The sequence below is a fragment of the Fopius arisanus genome, unplaced genomic scaffold (assembly GCF_000806365.1).
Source record: "Fopius arisanus strain USDA-PBARC FA_bdor unplaced genomic scaffold, ASM80636v1 scaffold00003, whole genome shotgun sequence".
In the NCBI taxonomy this organism is placed as follows: domain Eukaryota; kingdom Metazoa; phylum Arthropoda; class Insecta; order Hymenoptera; family Braconidae; genus Fopius; species Fopius arisanus.
The window spans coordinates 1,157,310-1,176,389 of NW_011887742.1; the positions used below are offsets into that span (position 1 = coordinate 1,157,310).

At 40.7% G+C, this 19,080-nt stretch overlaps 2 protein-coding genes across 2 annotated transcripts; one reads left to right on the top strand and one right to left on the bottom strand.

The window, feature by feature from the left end:
• Positions 1-1,275: 1,275 nt before the first annotated feature.
• m (miniature) lies at positions 1,276-11,542 on the top strand. The gene is made up of 8 exons (XM_011309042.1): positions 1,276-1,659; positions 6,034-6,116; positions 8,405-8,649; positions 8,802-8,995; positions 9,216-9,338; positions 9,465-9,679; positions 9,767-10,096; positions 10,183-11,542. The coding sequence occupies exons 2-8, from the start codon at positions 6,072-6,074 to the stop codon at positions 10,717-10,719; spliced, it is 1,689 nt and encodes a 562-aa protein (XP_011307344.1). The 5' UTR covers positions 1,276-1,659; positions 6,034-6,071; the 3' UTR covers positions 10,720-11,542.
• Positions 11,543-12,700: 1,158 nt separating this feature from the next.
• Positions 12,701-18,843, bottom strand: LOC105269064 (uncharacterized). Its single transcript, XM_011309052.1, has 3 exons — positions 18,621-18,843; positions 16,301-16,380; positions 12,701-15,367 (listed from the first exon to the last, which is right to left on the bottom strand). The coding sequence occupies exons 2-3, from the start codon at positions 16,358-16,360 to the stop codon at positions 13,727-13,729; spliced, it is 1,701 nt and encodes a 566-aa protein (XP_011307354.1). The 5' UTR covers positions 16,361-16,380; positions 18,621-18,843; the 3' UTR covers positions 12,701-13,726.
• Between the last annotated feature and the right edge of the window lie 237 nt (positions 18,844-19,080).

A 19,080-nucleotide genomic window follows, 5' to 3' on the forward strand; every position in this document is an offset into this window, starting at 1 on the left:
GCGCAAGCACTACCTCTCTCTTCATCTCACAACGTCGCACCTGCAAACTAACTAGTCGAACCTGATTAAACTCTGCCCTATGTGTCGCTATGAATCCGTCTGTCCACTCCCCACCTTCAAGTTTTACTCATCACCCTTTTCTTCATTCCACTTGGAGCTGTGCTCTCTCCATTTCAACTTCTTATGCCATTCCTCGTGTTGTCACGACATTGCCATCTCTTCTTTTCTTACTGTTATCTTGATGCCTCGTTAGATATCTTCGAATTCGTATTCCATGAACTCAAGTCTCCCACTTGATCATATCGCCTTGATCTGAATGTTTATGGCGTTGGAAATAAATGGAAATTTTGCAGAAATGTTTGCCATTTTCCGTCAGAGAAATGCACTCGGAAATTCTACGGAATTCCAGATGTTGCTGCAATTTTCCCGGTTTAGATTTGTTTTCTTGGGATTATATTTCTTGGAATTTTCAATATCTTGGCTTTATTGGAGATTCTAGGGAAATTGCCATTTTTAACGCAGCCGTCAGGAATTCTCGCGGGTGAATCTTGAGTTGAATAAACAATCAGAAAATATCTCCCTTGAAGTCGTGAATCCCCTAGACAATGGCACCCCGCTGTCAGTGACTTGCATCATAATTCTCAACAGGAACTCTTCTCCTGGAGTTTTTGACCGGTCGGGCGCACGCGGTGTGATCCAACCGTTAAGTCAGAATGAGTCGTCCAAATAATGTCTAATAACATGTTCTTTATACCCACGACCCTACACACCTGACTGGATACCTGAAAAGAAAACGTACACATCGATCCATCAAGAATGTTCAAAAATTTCGTAAACCCACGTGACAACAATTCTCAAACTCCAATTATAATCGATTGATCTTCAAAATAGATCCATTCAATTCATTCAATTCATTCAATCCATTCGGCAATTGCCAAAATTCCGAGAAACGGGGGGAGCCGCCCCCCACCCGAAAAAAAGGCCCAAGGCATTGGTAATTCCGGCGAAATCCCCGTGAGCATAAATTGAAGAATCGGGAGAAATATATGTCAAGTGAGACGAATCGTCTGGGTGAGTACATAGTCGTGTCGTTGCCCTCTTAGTGTAGATCCTGCCTCTATACCCCATCTCTTCAGGTCTCTCTGCCCCCTCCCCCATTGCCCCCCACTCAATTTTCCCAACTTCACTTGGAGTCCTCATGTTCTCTCCCCCTTCGCCCCCCTGAATCGCGCACCTGTCGCTTCACCGTGGCACACGAGTACGAGGTAGGAAGTGGAGGAGGACGTGTTAGAGGCACCGGGAGAACCCGAAGTAGGCAGATTATCACCGGCTTCGTGGATTATCACATGTGGTCAAGTGCCAGTGCTACAATGATATAAAGGACAATCACCCCCCCGTTCACCCTCAAGTGTGAAGTGATCATTTTTTTTTTTTAATCAATCAATTTTTCAATCCCCCATTGCTACCACAAGACTTCATTATCTGGACAGAATAACGTGATAATAAAGTACTCATTGTACTCATTGTACTTATCGTACTCGTGCGGTAAAAACAAGCCGGGGAAAGAGAGAGAGCTAACGTCAGTGGCCGGGATGCGGCACGCGGAGCTTCTCAGCTCCAGATAACACGTGGCCATTCCACACACTCCAATCTCATCAGGTGAGTCAATCACCTTCGTATCCAATCTATTAACTGTCCGAAAATATTCCCTCCAGTCCACAAAACCAGAATATGTCACCCAGAAAAATAAGAGCTGTAGAAAAAATAGGGTTGACACTGGTCTTAGGGTTTACACTTTCTGTACACTGATAAGCGATATCATTTTTTTAATCACAACCCTTATGCCCACTAGGGGATGATGTGGGTTAATTCATTTCCGGAGTATTAATGTCGAGTATTTTTTTTTTTTTCTAATGAAAAAATCGGTTTTTTGATCTGAGTATTGGTGTTATTGGTTGCGAGTGTTCCGTGATTTCGCGACAGCTAAGGATGAAAAATTCGTCTCTTACTTTTGGGCTGGCGGTGTTATAAGAGGGTAGGGAGAGAATGTGGTCAGTCAAGAAGATCGTTGCGGTCGACGAATGATGCTGAGAAAGACGTAAAGTTGGAAAAGAGTTTGGGATACCGAGTATACGAGGGTGATAATGTTCGAGGCTGATTGGAATAGGTGGAATTTCATGGTTCATGATTTGGGTCAATATTACGCTCTCCAGATGTGCTTTCGCCGGAGGTAGTTTGAATGCATCATCGGGGATAAAGACTTCAACCTACATTTTTATTCGGCCTCTCGATACTGCAATGTTGCGTACTAGTTTACAACGCGGGCAATTCAATTCCACATCTTCATCGATATCATCTCTTAATTATTCTTAATTATTCGTCATTTTTCATGTCTAGCTACCAGAGATGACTCAACAATTATTTTTATTATTATTATACTAATATAATCATCTGAAAATAAGAAATGGAAGAATTAAAATTAAAATGATAATGAAAACAAAATAAAACACACAAAAATGCGTAACGAATTTCCAATAAAAAATAAATTCAACAGAAATAAAAATTTATTCGTCAATTGATCATTGTCAATTGATAAATACTAGGTAATACTCAGTACCTAGTGAAATAAAAAATTGCAACAAGAAAATTCATCGAGGAAAGTGATATTAGTGTCGATTTCTGCACTTTTATCAAATTCATGGATTTGTACTGAAATTGGTGGTAAGCCCCTGAAAATAAAAACTTTCTTTTCTCTGGTGGGAGTTAATGATAATTGGAACAATTTTAAACCGGAAGCTTTTTAACAGTCTCGTCAATTATACATTTCGCACAAAACAATTTCCCAAAGCCTTCTCTCATGCTCATTCCCCACAATTTTTTTTTCTCCCTGTATTTTTACCGTCGCATTCCGTGGAAATTGAAGAATGTAGGACGGTCGTGAGACGTCTGAATTGTTCATAAGTACCACGATAACGGTCACTCTCCTCGTCTGGGGTCGCCTCGTCTCGTTTATTCCGTTCTCCTTCAATCTCAAACCCTCTTCCTCTATTCCACCAGTGGCCACTAACCGCTGATCCCCACGTTTTAATTTTTGGATACTCTCTGGAGAGTATTAACGGAATTATGGGCCCAATGATCAACGTCTCTATCTGGAATTTCTTGAGTAAACATTTCGCTTCGTGGATTATTTACGAGACAACCAGTGACACATGCGAAAGAGCGACTACCGATTTCATGTGTTCAACCTCCAGCTTCATCACCAGTTCCTCCACTTTTCTTGGTAATCACTCAATATTCCTCTGTTTGAATAACAGTTCTTGCTTCTTCGTTTTTTTTTTTTAAAGAAAAAAGCCATTGATCGTTTCCAGGAAAAATCTGCCGATTCTGAGATTCTGTGTTAATGAGGACTAATGAACGCTCGTGGGGGGAGAGATTTACGGGGAATTTAAGAATTATAATTTTTCAGGGATGAAGGGTGATTGAAGAATATTTGATGATGAGTTTAATTGAAGGTGAGGGTGTTGTAAGACTTTTTGAATTTTTATCCTCTCCTTTTGGAAAAGTGGAAGATACTTTAATCCGCGAGATCGGCAACGCTTTTTTTCATTCTCATCCACTTCCCGGTCACTTTCGCTCGTCCTGTAGTATGTATATACTTTAATTGCCATGTTATTAGAGGCAACCGCTTTAAATAGCATTCAATAATAATATTACCGGTCAAAATATTCTAAAAAATATTAAAAACGAAAGGATTACGATATAAATACTTTACTACGCAGAAGTGTTATACTATCAAAATATTCTCGTCCTCAATTATTTTTTAAACAATACCCCTATCTGTTGTCGATTGTTGATATTTGATTGGCCAAGTTTAATTAGATTATTTTTTTTCTCGGATCGTTAAGAAATACCATAATAAGTACTGCCTCAGGATCTCGACGAATTTAAGTCGCTGTTCGGTCTGTGGTGTGGAGCATCTTCGAGGGATCGGTTATAATTTTATTTTGTCATTTGAAATATTTAGAAATTATTTTTATATTGACGAACGTTATTAACAAGGACATCGTCGTCTGTCTGATGTGAATGCAGAAGACTCTCTCCAGATCTCATACTTTTCTCATACTTTTCCGCTCTCGATCGGGGACAAGTGGAAAATCCGGGAAATCCCCACTTTTTCGAACGGCACACCTCTCTTAAAATATCTCCTAAAATATTTCCTATAATATTTCCTATAATATTTCCTAAAATATTTCCTAAAATATTTCCTAAAATATCTCCACATACCGCCAATCACACAAAAATAAAAACAAAGGATCCCCCAAAAAAATCAATCAGCATCTCACGCGCTAGGTTTCATGAATAAAATCCAATCTATAGACAGATCAATACACTTTTCCTGATAATAATGACTTTTTGCAATGAGTTCGCGGGAAATTCTCGGCGGTTATTTTTCCACATTCAAAATGTGGACACAATATGATATAATGGAAAAAAAGTTTGATGAAAGAGTGCGGAGCGTATCATGAATGAAGGACTTACGGCAAAATACGACTAACTAGTCACGGTCTACGAATGGCTGAGGCACCTAATTACAAGTTGTGGACAGCCGTTAAAGGCCAAGCCTTTCTACCTCGATTCACTGGTCGGACCACGAGACTCGGTGCAATGAGTAAGAGCACCTAGAGGACAGGAAGCAACATGAGAGAACATCAATGCATTTCTCAGCTGTAGACGCTATTGTGCGAGTTACGCACCTCCACTTGTGTGTTTTTTTTTTTATTTTATCCTCTTTTCTCCGTAAATTCCTGGGGAGAATCCCAGGGAGATTAAAACTTAACGCAGCAATGAATGTTTTTAATTGACCACGCACTTTTTACGGGTTTATTCTTTCCTTCCACCACTTCCACCTATTTAACTTGATTTTATGCGAATGAGTGCTGGAAAAAATCTCACGAATTTTTGTAATTTCAATTTTTTCCCACGTTGAAACTCTAGATTTATTGATAATATCTGGATAGATAGCTGGTATATGTTACGGCTTTCATTGAAGATATATTTGGAATATTAATGGGATATATTGAAGATGTAATTCCCGGGGAAAACACAGAGAGAAATATTCAATAAAAATTACGCGTATTTTCCGTAATTCTCGAGCGAAATGTGGTTGTCGGAAATTTTACGGAATTGTTCCGTAATTTTTATTTAAAGTCATGGAATTTTTCTGTGGTTTTCCATAATTTTTATTTGAATCATCAGTGAAAAATTACGATACCGTCACTTTAATTTTTCGAATCAACTCCGTAATCGGTAAGTTTACTGAAAATTCCGTAATTTTTACTGAATATTTCTCTCCGTATACAATATCTCCATATTTTTTGAATTTTTAATTTTCGAGAAATTGACAATTATGTACACAAATATTGATGGATAATTTGTAATTGAATGTTCGTCTTGGAGTCTCGTGTTACTATTGGGAGGAAATAATTACAATGGAGTGCAGATGAATTCTCTTATTCTACATACCCCTTTGGCACGTGGAGCGGGACAGAGTACGTACTCAACGCTCAATTAATTTTACCGCGAGTGCATTATCGTGCACCGATGATTTTTTATGTGTATCCGGTATGTATGAGCTGTGCAATACATATTCGGATCAGTATAGGCACTGGTCTGGAGACTTTTCGGGTCAGCGATAAAAATGAAAATAAAAATTTTCCATCTTTTTTTTTTCTTTAACAAAAAATCAGAAAACAGTAGAAAAAACTCAGGAAAATTACCGCACCACTTGCTGAGTCATTAAATAATATAGATGACATTTAATTAATGATTATTTATCATTTATTTAATTCACTTATTATTTATAATTTAATTTATCGATTAATTAAATAAACATCATATTTTTTCACGTCAATCTTGTCGATAATTTGGAATTTTAAAATTGTTCTTATTTCGGATAAAAGAGGGAACATTCTTAATCGACTTATTTTAGTAAATAAATTATTTTAATAAATTATTTTAATTTCGTGTTGACAGGTTAACGCGTTTCAGCGTGAGAGGCTGAGACCACTAGAATGCCAGGGGTGTGGAAGCTGCTACGCATCGTCATCATCTACATGGTAAATATCCAATGACAGGAGATAAATCAGTTGACAAGTGAAAAAACGGAATTCTCATTTTCCCCTCCTACCAAATATCCCCAGAATATTCAATAAACAATCAAAGAAATGACCAATAATTTCATAAAAGAATTCGTAGAATTCATTATCCGAATTACTGACAAAATAATATATTTTTAAAATCGAATCATCCGATACTCATTCAGTGAAAATTATGGGGCTGTAGACAACATCTTGCAAGTGATTATTATTCCTTACACTAGGTACCGTTGATTGCATGATGTATACTCAGTAGAAAGGGGCAATCGCACTAAATAATGCGCGTACGGACGTTATCAATGTAGTTATCAATTCCGTGACACTTGTCAGCACCTGTAATTATGCCAGAGTTAAATCATGTCAAAATAACCGCTCAATTGACATGTGAGGATGAAAAAAAGAGTACCCTCCCTGATGATCACATTCCTCCATGAATTTTTAGAATAAAAATTAGTAGAATTCCACTTGTGTCGTTTCCAATAAAAGTTTTCATTCAATTATCATATAATATTATCTTTATACAAATCTAATTACTTATGAGTAATGGCATTGGTAATAAAGGAGTGAAAATACTGGACCTGAATGACCGCTAATGTACATTAAGTGTAGTGATAAAAAGATTTGGACCGACGAGACTGGAGATTGGCGTCTTGGTCATGCGCTTAGGGTACCCTGTAATCGTTTCTAATGAAAACGTTGTCATGTAACAGTGGGATTGTACCCCTCTACCCCTCATCAGTCTTCCTCATCATGGGTTGTCTTTTGCCTTGCTAAAACTTGTTTTCACTTGTGTGAAAAACGCCGACCGTTAATGCAGCGGTAAAGACGCCTCTCCCGTTACAGGGTTGCGCGGATTTGTCCGTGGAATGAGAAGCACCCGCGTCAGCACCTTTTTGACCCTCTCATTTTCGAATAGTGACAGGATGTAACCAGGTTGACATCCAGACCAGTCAAATCCACATTCCCCCAGTGCAAATTTACACCGCTATTTTTCCATCACCATCTCATCCACCAGCTTCAACCCTCATCCTCGACGATTCCAACGTATCGCCCTATCCAACGAGAAATTGTTTATTTTTGGACGGCTGGCATGTGCTGGGCTGCTTCTGCAATTTTAGGATGTAATTAATTCCAACTTTAATTGTCAAAAATTCAAATTTCCAATTGGTATTTGTTAAAATATCCTTGACGATGTATTCAATTTTGAAACGTATTTTCATATCCAAAATTGAGATAATAGAGTTAAATAATTCATTTTTCTCTTTCGATTTTATATTATCGTTGTAAACAAGAATTTTTTGGTGGGAATAAATAGGCTTGCTCGATTTTGGTGTAATGGGGAATTTCCTGAATTTTCGAAATTCAGAGCCAATACAGATTCTGGATCGTTGCAAGTGCAATCCATTTGTTTTGGATTGGTCAATATCGCTAAAACTCGTACCGCTTCATAAGGAAGTGGTGATACAAAAACGTCAGTTTCACGGCTCCACCGAGATCCTTCTGGGAATTGACTTGAGCTGAAGTACCAGTTGATATTCAGGAGAATTAACGTACGGATGATGTGAATAAAAAAATTCACCTCCAGGTTACGTAATTTTTTTCTACAGTATTTTCTTTTTTACCTTGTCATCTCGTCGCCTGCCTGAGATCCGGCAAATTACAGGCGCCATGCTATTAATCGGACAACTTGAGTAGTCGCCGATTGCAATCTGTGCAATCGTATGCTCATCAGACGGCTCGTTCCGCCTCGTCGGCATCAACTCATGTCAGCCGCGACCTCTTAATTCCTGGATTAATAGTTTCATATGCCTGCACTTTGTTAATTGGGCTGTAATTCACAAGTGAAGTGGAAAAACTGCCTGCGGTCATTTGGCCACTTAATTCGTCGTGCTATCACCACAATTTGTGACTTAAAAAATATTTCACTGATAATTAAACACCCAAATTCGTCAACCGATCATTAAAGCGTTGAGGAATTATTCCCTCATCATCATAATTTTATCATTCAGCAACTTTTTCAAAAATAATTGAACAATAATAAAATTCCAAATCAACAATTTCTCAGAAAACTCAAAAAATCGATAATTGGGGCTAAAAGAGGGTGGAGCATCTTTAATTACTGTATTTAATTACTCAGTGATTAAACTTCTTATGGAAATGTCGGAAAATCATAAAAAAATTATTGGAACAGGGAAATCCCAGGGAGGTAATGCGAATAAATCCGTGAAATGATTTTTTCCCTGTAACAGGTGGTTGGAATGGAGTACGTCATTGGTAGCGGTGACATCTGGCCGTTGGAGAGGCCAGAGGGCATGCCTGCCATTCAATCACTGGAAGTGATGTGCGGCAAGGACCATATGGACGTACATTTGTCATTCTCCCAACCGTTCGAGGGCATCGTATCCTCGAAGGGACAACACGCCGACCCGAGATGCGTCTACGTCCCCCCATCAACAGGGCAAGCCTTCTTCTCATTTCGAATTGCCTACGCAAGGTATTATTATTACGCAAGATTATATTATTATATTATATTACTTAATAATATATTATTAATCTATATATTATTATATTGCCATTTATTTAATTGAAGTCTTCACTCATTTCCCTTCTCCCCATTTTTTTTTCTGGATCATTGATGTCTAACAGGTGCGGGACAAAGCCTGATATGCATGGACAATTCTACGAGAACACAGTGGTCGTGCAGTACGACAAGGACCTCCTGGAGGTCTGGGATGAAGCCAAGAGATTGCGATGCGAGTGGTTCAATGACTACGAGAAAACCGCATCGAAACCTCCGATGGTCATTGCCGATCTCGACGTTATTCAACTTGACTTCCGAGGTAATTCATCCGCGTTTATTTGAGGAGCGGATTAAGATGGCTATCTCTTCAATGGTCTCTTAATATGACACCGGTCAACCGCACAATTTGTAATGAATGATACTTATACAGTTAGCAACTGTTCATGGGGGAACTCAATGCTGCGGAGAAAATAGTCTCTTCGGAGTGATTTTGTATTTAGTAAATTTCAGTAGTTAATTCAGATTTTTATTTTTGGTAGGTGACAATGTGGATTGCTGGATGGAAATTCAGCATGGCAAGGGCCCATGGGCACCACCAGTTTCCGGGATCGTACCTCTTGGGTCAACTCTTACTCTGGTTGTTGCAATTAATGATTACAGAGGTGAGAAGAGTGAGATTAAGTTGAAGTTAATTGGAGAATTTTATTGAAGATTTGTGTAAAAGCTCTTGTGGATTTTAATGGTTTTGGATTGAAGAAGAAATTGATGGTTGATTGGTTGATTTTAAGGGGAGTTCGATATGCGTGTGAAATCATGCGTGGCATCGGACGGAGGTGGACACACGATTCAGCTCAGCGATGAGCTCGGTTGCGTGCTGAGGCCAAAGATGATTAGTCGATTCTTGAAAGCACGTGGCTCAGACGATCGGGCGACTGTCATCACTTACGCTTTCTTCCACGCCTTCAAGTTCCCGGACGCACTTAGCGTGCATATCAAGTGTAAGGTGTGTAAAAAATCTAACAGAGGTATACCAACCGATAAATATTGTGTCACGTCATTACCTGATTAACATTACGAATATGTTTATCAGGTTGAAATATGCCGACACGGTTGCTCGGATCACTGTCAACTCAGCGGAGCTCCCGGTCATTATATTCAAGACCGCAAGGATCATCCGGCTAGACCGCTCTACACACAGACAACTCAAACAACAACTGTTCACGAGGAAGACGCATCACTTTACGACGACATTATACAGAATGGCGATGAGATGGCATCCATCGGCGGTCAATTCCTCGGGGTTGAGAAATCCGCACCCAAAGCACAAGCGCAAATGGCTAATCGCAATTCCGACAGTGCAACTGTTGATATTCAGAAGGAGAATGTTCTAGAGGAACTCAAAATTACTCATCCATTTTTGGTAAATATCTGGTAGTTAATTGCAATTTTAATTTCTCTCCCTATAATAATTTCTCTCACTTATAATAATTTAATGAATTTCAATAGGACCCCCCACGAGTGACATCCTACCGAGATGAGGAGGAGTTTCCCCACGGACCGCGAAATCTGGAAGGCGGTGATACAACAATAAATCCGTTGAAGTCGAGTACATCTCGAAAGCGTCGTTCCCTGAAAATATCAGATCGCAAGGCACGTTCAGCAGACGTTGGCGTGAGTGGTATCTACGAGGTCATATCCGAGGCAGACTTGGCATTCAGCCCAGACAGCCATGCCGAAGCGGTCACCGTGTTTCAGGGTAGAATACGAGAGGAGGTCGTGTACGGAATTTGCCTGCCAATGCCAGGTTTCAGTGCTTTATTCATCATAGTCGCTCTGTCGGCGGTGATATCTGCCCTAGTTGCTGGCGCTATGCTGCATAGACTCCAGGTGCAACGTGAAGCAGCTGATAATCAGAAGAATCAGGTGGTGGTTGCTAATCGGGGCTGGTTGCCATACGGTTTGCTGCGAGTCAGATGTACGCAGCGCGAGCAGAGGATCCAGAAGACACAAGTCAGCCCGGGGAATTCCATCGAACGCGGTTGAAGACTAGCCCATGCACTAGGACAGTTGATCCTCACAGCAGTGAAATGACGTGAAAAATGTTGATGGGACATTTAATGGTGTGGTTCTATGTGGAAACTATTCCCTTCTGTTCTCTTTCTCCTTCAATTATTCAGTTATTTATCTATTTATTTTTCTTATACGCCCTGAAAACCCATTGCCATTTTAAAAATCTACTCAATATATTTGGTAATATCGTAAAATTACAGCTCTTCGGCGGTTTATCGAAGTATAAGTTGGATGTGAAGGCAAGTGCCAAGTGAGTGGTGAGAAAAAATTCTCGTGTGCTGAATCACTAGTTCCATGACCGAGCAAAATACCTGAATGATTTTCAATGAGGAGAATAAAGAGGATGAACTGTCCTAGGATTAAAAAGTTTATCCACAGAGACAATGTGCAATACGGTGTACAAAGTATTCTAAGTGTTTTCTAATGAGTTTTTCATCGGAGGTTTTTAGAGGCTGAATGTTTCCATAAGATCATCTGCACCTCGAGATTCTCTCATTTTTAATTCTAGTTAAGAATTAATGGCTTTGGGAAGTGCTACTACAGGAGAAAGATTCTCATCTGCTCGAACATTTTCTCCCTTCCCTCATCCTGTGCATTATATATTTATATATTATTTTTACAATTGTTCGGGACTTGGAGTCGAGTCTCAACTGCGGTGCTTTGAATTCATTTATTCCAATGAAACCATTATACCGTACTTTTGTTATTTCTTCACGTGGGATCAATCCCTTCCTTGTGAATTATTGATTACTGTAATGATCATTCAATCGTATATAGACAACATTATATAATAAAAACCAAGCCTCTGATCAGTTGTGTTTTATTTCATTTTATTTCGTTTTATTCCTCTTCAATATCCTAAACGAACAAAAAAAATTCAAGGATAGTAACAATATTAATTGTAATAATAATACCATCTTATTATAATTATTTATGAGTTGTACAAATCCATCGAGCAACTCTCGAATTTTCCATAATTTTCTATAATAAATCTCAGCAATTAACGGATAACATAATTTTTTTAACAAGTAATAAAATAAATAGGGAATCACTTGACTCGTTGTACTTGATTTGATTGGCTTCAAGTAGATCGCCAATAAATAATTTTCCTTTATTACAGTTGCTATAAAATAAACAATATAAAACATGAAACTTAATGGATAAAACTGCAGATTACGGATACCTCTACAATTGAGCGAATCTTAATAATAAACAATGTCAATGGGGTGAGGATCATTTGCCGATTTCCCACAGATTTCGTCTGAAAAATGTGGCCATTAAAGAATGATTCAAATGAGTTGCCTCCGTTCCCAGAGAAGACCTTTCCGCCTGTTTCTTTTTTTTTTTTATGTCCGAATAACGGTGCCACACCGTCAGGCTTGGAGCGATTTATCTGCTCATCCCGCAATTTGTATGCTAATAACGCAAATTAGGCGTACTTGTGTTGTGTATAAATGTACATGAATTTTAACTTGGCAATGTGTTATGTGCACGCACGCGCGCGTGTACACAATTTTTCAGCGTCTAAGAGGGTATTGCCGGAATTACATGGTACAAAAACGTGTACATGTGGTTTATTGATCGGATTCTTTATAGGCGGTCCATCTTTTTGAGTGCACGGTTTCATTATGGCCAGGACCGCCTGAGAAACTGGATAATTTCAAAAGTGCTTGCCGAAAAGTGGCACGCATCGATACACCTCGATGAGGATTTATCTGATGCTCCGGTCGAGAAAACAACATCCCAAGAAATTATCTATTTCGTCATTTTTCACTTAAATCGCTGATTTCAAGACGACCTACACCCTCTTCACCAAAAATTACATTTTCAAATTATTTATGTCTAATTATCGATGGGATTAACGTGAACAGCTATAACGTTTGTACATTTTATCATTATTTTATTTAATTCAAACGTTCTATTTTTTCCTCGTCAATTCCGTTAATAATTTTCAATAAAAAAAAATGAAAATTTTAGAGGAAGGAGGTGTAGGCATTGTTTAAATAATTTGTTAAAATTCAAGTACATCGCTAGGACTGATCCTAAATGCATCGCGCGACTGTCAACATCGAATTGACTTATTTATTGTAGTCATCATGTGAATCGGCTCACTGACCCCATCATATGACAGTTATCTGCACAATGCCCCTATGTGCACACATGTCTGGAGAATATCAATGGTACAATGTCATTGATAATCTAGAGACACACATCAACTTACAAATTGTTTAGCCTCCGGTACGTACGTCACGATCGAGGAGGCTTTCCCACCGAAAAGAGGTAGAATGAATCTTCTCATCGACATAAACCATTGTTCCTACGAAAATGTCCTGTGTCAATGGTATTCATATTTTAATCATACAACTATTTTTAATATTCAATGCCTGTTTCGTCGACCTTTACCTGCAGAACAATTTTTTATTATCATAAAAACATTCTTTTTTCTCATCATCTCGAAATATCTCGAAAGTTTTTCCCGCTCATTTGCTATTCCCATGTCATAGAGGTGCGCCGAGCGCACCGTCAGACTAGTGATTAGAAAACCCATCCATCGAAACCCAGAAACGGTAGACACTGAATATCTACCAAAAAAAAAAAAAAAAACAGGTTGCCGCATCTGTGAAACATCCGTTATTTTACGTGGATACTATGCCCTTATTATTATTTTTTTTTATCGTCGGATTTCTCATATTTTTGAAGAAAACCCCGATCAAATATTTTTCCCACGAAATCACAAACTTCTTTGTGTATTTTAAAAAAAATCAATAAATGTCACAAATTTTCCTGGAATTTTCACGAATTATCTAGAATCTTCTAGATTTATCATAAGAATTAGAACAATTTTCGCCGCGTTTTGTCAATACTCCAACAATAAAGAGACCGTTGTATCCACGTATTCAAGAACCAAGAACAAAATATTTCATACGCACATCCCCAGTGTCCCCGGTAACAAGAAAAATCCGTTGGGAAGCCCTCAAAGCTATGAGTAAAAGCACATTTTAGTCTGCTGCTGTTTGGGTTGGGCCGTGAACCTAGCGGACAATCCCTTGTTCCTGGCGAACGGCCTTAGCCGAATCCAGAGGTAGGCAGAGAGTACACAAGAGATTAGCAGAACAGCGAGAAGGACAATGAGAGTGAAAGCGAATCCTGGAGTGGTCATGCAGATCATGGTAGACCCTGGAGCGGATTCCCGGACTGGAAAGACCAAAGTGGTGTCCGGACTGGGTTCCTCCTTGCTCTCGTCAATAGCGAATGTCAAATCTCCAGTGGATACGACTCGGATGACCCTATTAACTCCGATATTTTGAAGAGATGGTTTCCCCAGGTCTCTGGACTTCCTCCTGCGCTCGTCCCGAGGCCCGCCAGGTCCGATCGCCTGTAAATACGCATCAAGAGGCAGGGGCGGTGGCAGCCCATAGCCTACGTCAGGATGACCCTCCAGGAATCCTGGACCCTCAATTCCCCCACCCTCAGAGCACTGATCCGGGCAGTGATACCTGCATATCTGGATTGTGCACTGGAAGTGCACTTCCATCGAATCCGGGAATTTAAATGCCTGGAAGTGTGCGTACGACAGAACCGATGCACTAGCCCCAAAATTCTTGATCTTCGTGAACCTGGACATGAGTTTGGGTCTGGTGATGCAGCCCTTCTGGTCGACTAATTGAATGGGTGCGCGTTTGCCGTCGTGAGCCATGCAATTTCTAACGAGCATATCGAATTTGGACTCATCGTCCTTTATCGCGAGGACCATGGTCATGGTCTGTCCAATTTTGACGAGGCCAGAGACTTCGGAGGCCCAGGGTCCCTTTCCCACCTGGATCTGCATCCAGCAGCCGACGTTGTCCCCAGCAAAATCCGCCCGGACAACGTCCAACATATCCACGGGGAAGGGCCTGAACGTCACCGATTTCTCGTAGAGGTCGTGCCAGGTGCAGCGCAACTTCCGCGCCTGATCCCACACCTCCTGGACCTGGGGATCGTACTGAATGACTATGATGTTCTCGAAGTAGGTTCCCGATCCCGACTCAGCCCCATAACCGTACAATCCGTTCTCGGTATTGCCGGATGTGCCGCACGCGTGAATTCCAATCTCAAAGTTCACGGAGGTCCTCCCCAGGCCCGCCGGCAGATACATGCAATTGATGTTGCTGAAGTGGCCCTTGCTGAAGACGATCCCGTAGAAGGGCTTGTCGAACTCGAGATAGACCTTCATGAGATTTTTCTCACATTTCACATCCAGAGATATAATTTTTGGCATGTCGGGAGCAGTGGCTGGCCACAGGTCTGAGCCACTGCCAGTTGTGAAGATCTTGTCCATCGCCTCCGTCTGTCCAGATCCTTTCCCGGGCAGCGGCGGTGGTGGTCCGTGGTAGGCAACACTCTGGTGCGACGGACCAAGATTCAACCGCGGTGGCAGCGCCAATTGATGCCCCCGCAAGCCATTTTTTCCATACTGCCCGGAACCACCTGGAGGATTATCCTTGTCACCCATTGACTCCAGTGCCAGCTGATCGGAGGCACTGGAGTCACTCTCCGGGCGGCTCAAGGCAGAATTCTCATTTCGATTCTCATCCCCCGATATTGCCTCTATCACCTCCACCTCCTCAGCTCGAATTACCTGCAAATTAAGGATAAACTGTTAGGGTGATCTCTTCGTGAAACACTTTGGTACGATAGAACGATAGAACCCGTTGTCTCGTTCGGCGAAGACGATGAGACAGAGAGTACCAAGACGCGGGGAAAAGGGGGAGAAGTTTACACACCGCAATAGGAGCACAGTCTCCTGGATGATTGCGTCACACGTGACCCTCGGGCATAACGGGCCCCGTATGTCTTTGCCCGCAGGTCATTCGGACAACTTCCAATACTCTCTCGAGGTCAACCGAAAAAATGTGTCATTCTTACCCGCCACAATTATCGAATCATCAACCGAATTAAAGCGTTGATAACAATTCTAATTCATCAACAAATCTACATTAATTCTCATTTAAACCATCGATGATCACTTCCATCGATTCCATCGATATTCATCCAACACCGAGACTTTCCATCGGTTCATTCATCCTCTGGCGTTCACCGCGTATGAATGATCTGTACGCACGAGCTCTTGCTACTCTCAAGTAAAATAACGAATGAAAGGCATTTCCCTCTTTTTTTCCTGTTACTCCCCTGTTCTCCAATTTTTGCAAAATCTCTCAGACACCTCTCCCTCTGGGTGAACCACCGGTAGATCGCGAGATGCCCTACTAGGGGCTACACTGTAAAAAGGAAATGATGGGGAAAAAAAAAAGAAGCAGCTGGCATGTGGTATTGGTCTGTATTCTTGCGTCGCCCTTAGCTCTGGGTTAACTTAGCACCGGGGTATAACGGCATTGGCCGGTGTATCTCCCTACCCATCCGTCTGTCTCGCGATATGTGGGTTATAATGCAGTAATTACGTCTCGTGACCGTATCTGTTTCTCCTCGAATCATCGGCTTTTTTTAACGAGAGATTCATTCATGAACGTCTAAAAACGCGGGTATTTAGTGGAAAAAAAAAATTAATACTCACCCCTCCAAGCAGGAGATGGACCAAAATCAGGCTGTACAACCGCATTCCAACGTTCACCATCAACTGTTAATCTCCAAGTCCTGAAACACGCGCGTTAAATTATAGATTTTAATTAACATCTCGTTTAACGCGTTCTGAGGTTCAAGGTCGTCTGCGAGTCACTCTGAGACTCCGTAATCATGTGTTCCCTCTAATTATCGAGGAATTAATACCCGCAATGTCTCAATTTCCTAAAAGCCCGAGTTATCTGCTCACCAACTGCTAATTTTCAATTACTCATCACTTAATAGTAACTGTAATATAGTAAAAGTTTTCAATCAACCTCAACGACGCTTGCCGCTTGATTCACTTTCTACCACGTGAAATAATGTATCTCCTACTTTCAATTATTCTGCAATACCCCATGTAATTGTCTCCGCAATTTCGACCTCCGATCGCATTCGCGAATTTAATATTTTCCCGAATCTTTATTTATTGAGCTTCTTCATCAATTATTTCCAAAACTATTCATTTATCGCCAAAACCTGAAGAAACATTTTTTGTAGCTACTCAAATTTCCCAGAGAAAATGTCTTTTCATATTTTTACTTGAAATCAATAGTGTGAGAGGGAATAGATGTGCGAGAAAATCGTAGAATTGGACTAGTCTCAATTAGCTCCTGTGGAACTGTTCGCAGTACTCAGAGATTAAATTAAAGAAATGTATAATTAATTGAAGAAGTACCCCAGATCGTTCACCATAGCCACCACTTCTCGGTGGGAGAGGAAATTCAACCTCTAAAAATAATAAACCAATTTATTAAAATTTGTAAATTAACAATGAAAAGAGTTTTATCCAAGAGATCCTCAGCACTCGTATAATATCAGCTGCTGAATATTTGTTTAAATAATCCATTAGGTCGATACATGTAAATAATAAAAAAGGAATAAAAAAATGATCTCTTAACCACTTGCCTACCGATTCCAACCGAATTGAGTTGCAAGGCAACTGCAAGACCTCGTAGCCGTTCTGCAATAACCATTAGCAAGTTGGCGACATACCGTGTGTTTGATCGTCATTTATCGTACCGCAGCTTTTACTGGAATCGACAATTGGAGAAGCTTGCTGAAGAGGTAGGGCGCGGTCGCCCCCTTCTCCATAAGCCATACCCGTCCCAAATTCCACGGTACGCCGTTATTTTTCGTCGCGAAGACGAAAGAAATACACCGGGAATGGAGATGAGATTCTGCAGTTCGTAAGGGGGGGAAAAAAAAACGTGTTGATGGGTAGAAATAGGACTAATAGACAATGCGAAATTTACTTAAGTAGGTCTCGACGAATCCCCACGCGCAGAACCACCACGTGCCCCACTAACGAATTCTTCTGCATCCTCTTCCCCGGGAATTCCTATATTCCCTGAGCTCAATAGAATATGCCTTAAATTCACGATTCACTGCATGCACATGTCGATTAGAGATTTTCCAATCGATTGTCACATCAATAGGATTCATTCATGGATTCATGGATAAATTCATGGATAAATTGCCGTCCTTGGAAAGTTTATTCGCCGATAACCTTTTCACAATCCTCCGGAGAACCAGGATGCCTCGATATTTATAATATAATTGTTTATCGAAGTAGTAGAGCCATAAATCGGATTGAACAATTTTATTATCGATTAATCTAGGGAACTATCGGTTTGAGGAATCGATAAGACCTTTTTGGTGCTCTGGGAAAATGAGGTTCAAGTTTGAATGCACAGAGTGTATTGGGGGGAACAGCGGGATGATATCGACCACCCAGGCATCAACCGATGATCGATGTCAAACCGATCGATACGTACATTAAACCGGCATCGGGCACACGCTTGGGGAATGGGCTCTCTGCCAAATACACATAACGGTTGTCATTGGCCTAAATATGTTGCGAACGGCCTAACCAGGGGAATCCTCATCTTCCTGAAATCCCCGCGATCTCCTCGCTATTTCCCGGTAAGAATGGAAGAGCACCGAGATGGAGAGCTTCAGTAATAGATAAGTGACATGGATCGTTAAGCGCGGATAATGGTGTACATAAATTACGGGGTTTAACGATATCCTGATAATCCTGAGTCACACCTGATACCGGATACCCCTCATACCGATCCTGACGATTAACCGATTACTCCATTCCAGATTCTGACGGTACCATAATCAAATTAACAATATGCACTACAATCCTGCCTTTTTTAATCTTCATTAAATTTTATCCAAGACGTAGACGTAGGGCGGATTCCATAAAATTTAGTTATAAATAAAAAAAATATATTTTTAATTGAAAAAATGGAAAAATGGAAAAATACCTGTGCGGGTTGATCTCCAGGATTTAATTGCCGGTCACTTCACTGATTGATTGATTTTCACGTGGCACTGTATCACCGACGAAAAATTCCCGGAGAAAACAACTTGAAGGACTCGAATGGGTGATGAGCACAGGAGCACAGAATTCGGGGATTAGCTAGCACTAAGTGTTGAGATGGATTGATGGTGAATCAGGTGGAACCCCCGATGATGATGCGTGCACGCGGTAAGTGGTCGAGTGGGAATGGTATACACCTGTCCGATATACCAAGTGTATGCTATAACGTCGCAATGTCCCTCCCCCTGACCCAGACATGATGGTACAGTTATATAGGTCTTCCCTCAATGTGATGGCAATGGGCAACACGCACGAGACAATATCTCTGTTAATTCTTTCGGCGGCATTCCACCACCCCATACGCACCTCAATCCCTCCCTAGCCCCTGACTCCACAATTTTTAC

Coding starts and splice junctions, on each gene's coding strand:
- m (XM_011309042.1), top strand. CDS start 6,072: ATGCCAGGGGTGTGGAAGCTGCTACGCATCGTCATCATCTACATG. Junction 8,650..8,801: donor TTTCGAATTGCCTACGCAAG/GTATTATTATTA, acceptor GATGTCTAACAG/GTGCGGGACAAAGCCTGATA. Junction 8,996..9,215: donor TATTCAACTTGACTTCCGAG/GTAATTCATCCG, acceptor TATTTTTGGTAG/GTGACAATGTGGATTGCTGG.
- LOC105269064 (XM_011309052.1), bottom strand. CDS start 16,360: ATGGTGAACGTTGGAATGCGGTTGTACAGCCTGATTTTGGTCCATCTC. Junction 15,368..16,300: donor TCCATCTCCTGCTTGGAGGG/GTGAGTATTAAT, acceptor CTTAATTTGCAG/GTAATTCGAGCTGAGGAGGT.